The 7,334-nt window shown below is 45.2% G+C and overlaps 1 protein-coding gene across 1 annotated transcript; it reads right to left on the reverse strand.

Annotated features, from left to right (window-relative positions):
• Positions 1-1,813, reverse strand: LOC109273931 (cytochrome c oxidase subunit 5B, mitochondrial). Its single transcript, XM_019461113.2, has 4 exons — positions 1,655-1,813; positions 1,029-1,102; positions 763-862; positions 1-199 (listed from the first exon to the last, which is right to left on the reverse strand). The coding sequence occupies exons 1-4, from the start codon at positions 1,755-1,757 to the stop codon at positions 87-89; spliced, it is 390 nt and encodes a 129-aa protein (XP_019316658.1). The 5' UTR covers positions 1,758-1,813; the 3' UTR covers positions 1-86.
• Between the last annotated feature and the right edge of the window lie 5,521 nt (positions 1,814-7,334).

Genomic DNA, 7,334 nt, shown 5'->3' on the forward strand with positions numbered 1-7,334 from the left:
TATGGGAGAAGGAGCCAATGCAATGGCTAGTCTTTATTGGAAAGAAGAAACTTTATAGCACATTTTGAGTAAGTTAGTGCAAAGGCTCAGTGGGCCAACTGATGGGGCACCAGCTTGTAATGGGTTCCACAGCTAGGGCATCGCTGGGCCTCGCCTTTGTGCAGCCAGAACCAGATGACGGCACTATTGTCCTCTTCACCTGAAAGGTAAAATGTGGTTGAAGGCCATCTAACCTAGAAGTGGAGACTTTCAGTACTAGCCTCATCCTCAGACACCTCTAAGACACAAAGTTATGGTTAACATCTTAAGAGGTCAGTTCAAGCTCTCTCCTTCCCCACTTTGCAGATGAAATGAGGCCCTGAGTTTATCTATGAGTAAACTGACCTCACATCAGAGTCACTATTAGGTTCTAACAGTTCCTCTGCCTATGTAGAATCCCAAAGCACAGTCCATTCTGGTATATATCCCTACAGCCTAAAATGGTATCTGGCCAAGAGGAAGTACAATATTTTCTAGATGAATATTCCTTCATGCTGCATCTCCAATGAGCTGGTATTACTGATGTTCTATATATTTTTACAGTAAGGATAACCTACTTAGGTAAATGAAACTTGAAAGGACCAGGGGACCCTTAGAATAACTTATTTACGCACATATCCCCTTTACACACAACATACACACAGAAGACTTGAAACACATTACTGACATCCTGTACAGGATATATTAAACAAATGGACAAGAAAATAGTGGTGAGGTACTTACAGATGCAGCCCACAATTCGCTTGTTAGTGATAGATGGCACTAAATTAGGGTCTTCCTTGGTGCCTGAAGCTGCTTTTGGGGCTAGCATATTGTATGGGTCCTGAAAAAGAATAATCCATTATGCCAAATGATCCCTACCCTCCAGAGGCTGGTGGTACTGTTCCCACAAGTCAGGTTTCCTATGTTAAATGCTACCAGAGAGGATACTGCTCTGATCCCATCCAAGACCATGAGCTCCAGAGAAGACACAGAAAGGAGTTTCTCACCAGTCCCTTCCGAGCAGCCATCATGACCTCCCTCTCCAGCCCAGTTGCCTGCTCATCATCAGTAGGAACACCGCCTAAAGGAAAATACGTGAATTGTGATGTCTGAATTATCAGGAGAAAAAATGCACATACATAAATGATTACATATAGTTTACAAGCTCCTAAAGGCTACTCATACACGTTTTCCCTTAAGGACCATTGTCATGATCCCCCAAAGCGGAAGCACAGGGTAATCTTTTTCTTCCTTCAACCACGGAGGCCAATTTTTCTACACATTTTTTCCTAAAAGCAAATCAGAGTCCTAATGGGGTGGGGTTCATCCAACGTGAAGTGAGCGCAAACCTGAAGAGCGGCTTAGCCCCTCCACATCCCCGTTGCAACCCCTGTCCCCCAAGGTCACCCGACACCACAGTTTAGGATTTTTTCGCAGCGGGGGTCGTTCGGTGAGCGGCAGCAAAGGTGGTCAGGTATAACATGAGGATGCCCGCGGAGACTGAGGCACTCGGGGCCGTGAAGCGGTTACTGGGGCGCCGACTAGCTGAACGGCCCACCCCCTCTTCGCTGCCCTGGCACCACCCCGGGAGGGCAACGGCGCCACTCCCTAACGCGCCGGGCGGGCCGAGTACCTCCAGATGCCATGGAGCGCACTGCGGCGACTCCATTGGGACCGCGGACCCTGAGGGCCTGCGCGGCCAGCGATCCAACTCCACGAAGTAACCTTGAAGCCATCACGCCCGCTACAAACAGCAGCACTTCCGGGAACAGGCTCTGGGGAGAGGCGTGACCTCCGGGGGAGGGCTTTTCCTCCGCCACCAGGTATCAGACTTCCGCTTCCTTCTGTCCTGGAGCCCTCCCCACTCAGGGAGGAGGAAAGGGGAAAGTCTGCGCATGCGTGGTTCTCACTGCCCTCCGCTGCGCAGCGCGGGAGGCGTGGGGGCGTTCTTGGTTTGAGATGTAGGCTCCTGGGGCTTTGCCCTTTACTAACGCTGGGCAGCTCATTTTGCGCCCCTGGAGCTCTGAGGACTCGTCCATAGAATGGGGCGGCCACAGTGGAGTTCCTGTGCGTCTTTCCTGCTAGGTGTGTTTTGTAAACGTAGCGACTGCTAGGTGGAAGTTGTTAAGCCCGAGTCTGTCAGGAGACTTGCTGGACCTCAAATGATTTAAATTTAGGAGCAGGCTCCTAAAAGCCACCATGTTAACTGTTGTGCGGGCTGGCCGGGCAGTGTGAGCCATCGCGAACTTGTTGCATTGGCCCAGTGTGTAAGAACTTGGGCAGGACCTACCCGCAGTCCTAGCACCAATTTCCTGTTACAGTGGTGCTGAGGTGATGAAGTCATTGCCGGTGATGTGGTCCAGGCCTGAGGTGGGACCGAGGAGGGGAAGAAGGATAGGGCCAGATTTAGGACCCCTCCCAGGGCCAAGGCCTTTGGTGATGTGGAGTGAGGGGGTGGCGACACCGGGAGGTTATTATTAACCAAGGAACATGTTAAGGGAGGCTGTTGTGTACTGACTTACGATTTCAAATCCACGTTTTAAAAGCTTGTTTTGGACAAAATTGTTCGTGGTTTGAACTTGTTTTGGAGTTGGATATTAGGACTTCCTTAACTCTCGCACTGGAGTAGAGAGGACTATTATGTCATTGACAACATAGTAATAGCAGTGGTGTCCATCATGTGACGGACTTTGAAACTTTAAAAACCAAGAGGTTTGATCAACAACTCGAGAGCGTTCAGCTTGGGCAAGGCTACTCTTTCTTGATCCGAATAGTTCTCTGAAGATCTTGAGACACTTTTGCTGCCCTAGCGAGGCTACTTTTGGTCAGCAATGGTATTAAAGCCTGCAGCAGTCTTAAGGGGCATCTGTTCCTGCCTTGGCACTACTAGGCACTGGTACAATCCATTCAATGGTCCCTGGAGTAATAATCTTCGAAGCAGCCCACCTTCCTGCCAATACTGGTACCCCAGTGTGGAACCTAAGCTTGCAGCTGCTACCCAACTATTAATTGGAAGGACTGACTTTACCCACTGTGGAAAGGCACACCTCAACAATTTCTTTCATCTCCCTTTTGCCTGGAACAATAGTGTACTTACCTATCATTAGTTTGAAGTATGTTATTTCTTTACTGGCTTATGAAGGAACATCCTGTGTGCTATTGGCATATGATAAATTATAATTCCCTCAGTGAACCTATGTTAAATAAGTTATTGGTAAAGACAGTCTTAGTCTCTGAGCATAATTTGCCCCAAACAAAACAAGGGGAGGTAGAAGGTAACTTGATAATGGGAAATGAAGTCACTGAAGGTACCTGGGCCAGAGCTCTCTACTTAAAACTGAACACATCTTCCATAGCTCTCATTGCCCACAAGCTAAGGTGTGTAAGCTGCTTAGAAGGGTGAGCATTTGGGGCGCCTGGGTGGCTCAGTTGGTTAAATGTTTGACTTTGCCTTGTGTCATGACCTCACCTTTTGTGAGTGCAAGCCCCACATCAGGCTCTGTGCTGACAGCACAGAGGCTGGAGCCTGCTTCCAATTCTTTGTCTTCCCCTCTCTCTCCTCCTCCCCCGCTCACACTCTTGTCGATCTCTCAAAAATAAATAAACATAAAAAAAATTTTTAATAATAAAAAAAAGAAGGGGCACCTGGGTGGCTCAGTCAGTTGAGCGTCCGACTTCAGCTCAGGTCATGATCTCGCGGTCCGTGAGTTCGAGCCCCGCGTCAGGCTCTGTGCTGACAGCTCAGAGCCTGGGGCCTGCTTCAGATTCTGTGTCTCCCTCTCTCTGCCCCTTCCCCGTCCATGCTCTGTCTCTCTCTGTCTCTCAAAAATGAATAAACGTTAAAAAAAAATTTTAATAAAAAAATAGTAATAAAAAAAAGAAGGGTGGGCATTCAAAAGGCTTTGTAAACACTGCCCTCCATCAGCTGCTAGGACTTTATTCACATTGTCAGTATGGCCCTATCTCAGTCTGGCACCATGCAATATCTGTGTTTCCTTTCAGATGGAGAATCCCTTCGGAGTAAGAATTATGCTCTATTCATCTTTGAATCCTTAGTGCCTTGTAGAGGCCTGACATATAATAGGATCAAGTAAATTTTAGTCAATTTGCTTCTTGGACAGAATATACAGAATCAGCTTTCTAGGGCTTCTCCTGGCCCAGTAAGGTCAATTTGAGGTAAACTGGGGAGGCATGAAGCCCCAGTTATTTCCATCTGTCCTGTGCAGGTTATATTTTCAAAATGAGGGGCGCCTGGGTGGCTCAGTCAGTTAAGCATCCAACTCTGGATTTCGGCTCAGGTCATGACCTCAGGCTTCACGTGATCAAGCCACACCATGGGAGTGGGGGGGCTGTCAGCTTAGAGCCTGCTTGAGATTCTCTCTAAATTAATTAATTAATTAAACGTAAAAAAAAAAAAAAGGAATTTAAAAAAAGGAGTTGGTAGAGCATTCCTTCACAGGTTCACAGAAGCACGTTTGGTCTTTGTGGTGTCCCCACCACCAAGAAAAAAGTGGTCTCTATTCTGAGGCCAAAAACATTTTGATCCTCTTTAAAGGTGGGTTTTGCTTTGAAAGGTTTCCAGTGTTACTCCCTTCTCTCCTACCTCTAGTGCAACCCTTCCAAATTAAATTGGAAAAAAAAATTCTGTAAATCTTAGGAATGTTCCCCAAGAATCTATAGTTAATTTGTATCTGTGGTTAGATGTTTAATGCTAAGGAAAAAGCATTGGACTGGAAGACAGGTGTCCCAGAATGGAACCCGCCAACTCAGCCAGTCACGTTTTCTTTTTTTAAAAAAAACAGCATTAATACTATTTTTTTAAGTGTATTTATTTTTGAGAGAGACAGAATCTGAAGTGGGCTTCGTGCTGACAGCAGACAGCCCAAAGCGAGGCTCAAATTCACAAACCATGAGGTCATGACCTGAGCCGAAGCTGGATGCTTAACTGACTGAGCCACCTGGGTGCCCTTCCAGTCACGTTTTCTTTTCACCTCTATTTCCTCATCAGTAAAACTGATTAGACTAAATTATTATTTCCCAAAGTGTAATTCACAAAATCCTACTCTCAGGAGATGCTGTCAGTTAAAAAGGACTTGGGAAGTCCTGCATTTGATGAATTCTGTCTTGGAGATGCACATTCTAGCATACCAAAGGCTCTGATTAGGCCTGTTGCAAAGAATCCTGTTTAATTCACCTGTGGTTTAAGCCAGAGTTTTCCCATCTTCATTGGCCACTCTTTGCCAACAAACACCCACTAACCCAACTCTCAGCAGACCAGTGAGAAATGCAGTTATGAGGTGTTACGATTCTGTGCTGCCTGACTATAAGATGGTTGACTCCAGGCTATGAAATGGAAATAAGGTTTATGCCTAATCATAGGACATTTTTGCAGGTCCTTATTCATCCCACAAAAGCCCTGGGATTCTACAGACTATGGAAGTGAGCTCCAATGTCAGAACCAGTCCCTAAGTCATCCCCACCCACACCCTGGTGCCTCCAGCTCCCACCACCTCTGCTCACACCCCTGCTCCCTAATGTCTCCTTGGGAAACAGTCTCCTCCACTCTTGCTTCTTCATTGGCTTTGCCAAAACAATAAACTTTCACTAGTATTTTTTTACTTTTATAGGATAATTTTTAGTGGTCAGAATAACTACACATTGTAATAAGTCAAACATATGATGAGTAAAGGAAAGGTTTGTTGTTAACAGTTTCATGTTTTTCCATTTTTTTTTTTCCTTTCTCTATGCCAGGGTTTCTCAACTTCAACATCATTTATATTTTGGTTTGGAAAATTCTTTGCAGGGCAAGGTGCAGTCCTGGGTGCATGGTAGGATGTTTACCATTTATGCCATTAGCATCCCCCAGTGGTGACAAACATAAATGTCTTCTGCCATTGCCATGTGTCCCCCTAGAGTGTAAAATCACTCAAATTGAGAATCACTGCTCCATGTTCATATAGACATATTCAAACAAAGGCACATATAAGGGATGTTTCTTTAAATATACAGATACATAAATGAATATCAAATACAAAAATATATGTCTATTATAAAAATTATTAGCAAGTTGCTTTTTACAAAAATTTTTGTGGAGGGGTGCCTGGGTTGCTCAGTCAATTGAGTGTCCAACTCTTGATTTCAGCTCAGGTCATGGGTCCATGCCAACCATGGAGCCTGCTTAAGATTCTCTCTCTCTCTCTCTCTCTCTCTCTCTCTCTCTCTCTCTCGTCTCTCTCTGTCTCTCTGTCTCTCCCCCTTTGCCCCTATCCCCCCACCTCACTCTTTAAAAAAAAAGAAATTGTGGACATCTTAAACCAATACATATAGATCTAACTCATTTTATGTAATTGCTGCATAGTATTTCCTACTATAAATGTAATTTACCCATTTTCCCCTTGATGAATATTCAGAATATTTTTGCTTCTTAAACAGTGCTGCAATGCCTGCCTGTGTATACCTAGCCTTATATTTTGGAAGGTGTGTACAGTAAACACCAATAAATTCTGCCATTTTGTTTTCCCCAAAGTTTGTAGCAATCCATGTTCCCACCAGCAGGGCATGGGAGTGCCACACCCCATGTCTATATGCTGGGAGTTACCCACCTTTTGCAAACTTTGCCCACAGGTGGGTAAAAATGAGATGCTGTTGGTGTTTCCATTTTAAGTTCCCTAACCTCTAAGGTAGCTGAGCATCTTTTCATATGATTGTTTGAATTTCCTCTGCTGTGAACTGCCAGGCTCAGCCCTTCAAGCAAGTTCCTTAACCTCTTTTTGCCTCAGTTCTATTTTCTTTCAAGTGGGCGCAAGGCTTACCTCTGGGGCCGTTGTGAGGACCAAATGAGTTAACACTTGTAAAGTGCCTAACACGCTGTAAGTGCTGAGTTCATGTTGGCTTTAAAATGGTCTATTTAAAAACAGTTGCCTGTTTTTACCCAGAAGATCTCCAGCATGATAGAAAGGAAACTAATACAAGTAGCTACCTCTGTGTATTTGTGGAGGTGAGGAAGTGGTGGTGGTTGATGGGGAACAGGGCATGAAGGCAGGGGTGGGAGTGAGACCCACTGCAGACCTCTTATGCTATTTTGGGTTTTGTTTGAACTATGTGCATGTGTTACCTATTCAGAAATGAAGTAAACATTTTTTAATTGGCTATTCGTATTCTCATTTGGGGAGATTCTTTATCTTACTGACTTGCAGAGACTCTGTTATATCGACTCCTTCCCATGGGCCAAGGCTGGTCACCATTCAAGGGGGAGTAAAATGTGACTTCTTCCTTGAACCTATCACAAGAATGTGGAAAGGGTGGAGAGTTGT

This window comes from Panthera pardus, unplaced genomic scaffold (genome assembly GCF_024362965.1).
Source record: "Panthera pardus isolate Hobbes unplaced genomic scaffold, ASM2436296v1 HiC_scaffold_25, whole genome shotgun sequence".
In the NCBI taxonomy this organism is placed as follows: domain Eukaryota; kingdom Metazoa; phylum Chordata; class Mammalia; order Carnivora; family Felidae; genus Panthera; species Panthera pardus.

Bases quoted from the DNA above. Each gene is read 5' to 3' on its own strand.
- LOC109273931 (XM_019461113.2), bottom strand. From the start codon at position 1,757: ATGGCTTCAAGGTTACTTCGTGGAGTTGGATCGCTGGCCGCGCAGGCC. The intron at 1,103-1,654 runs GTACTCGGCCCG...ATTTTCCTTTAG, and splicing joins GCGCTCCATGGCATCTGGAG to GCGGTGTTCCTACTGATGAT. The intron at 863-1,028 runs GTGAGAAACTCC...ATTCTTTTTCAG, and splicing joins TGGCTGCTCGGAAGGGACTG to GACCCATACAATATGCTAGC.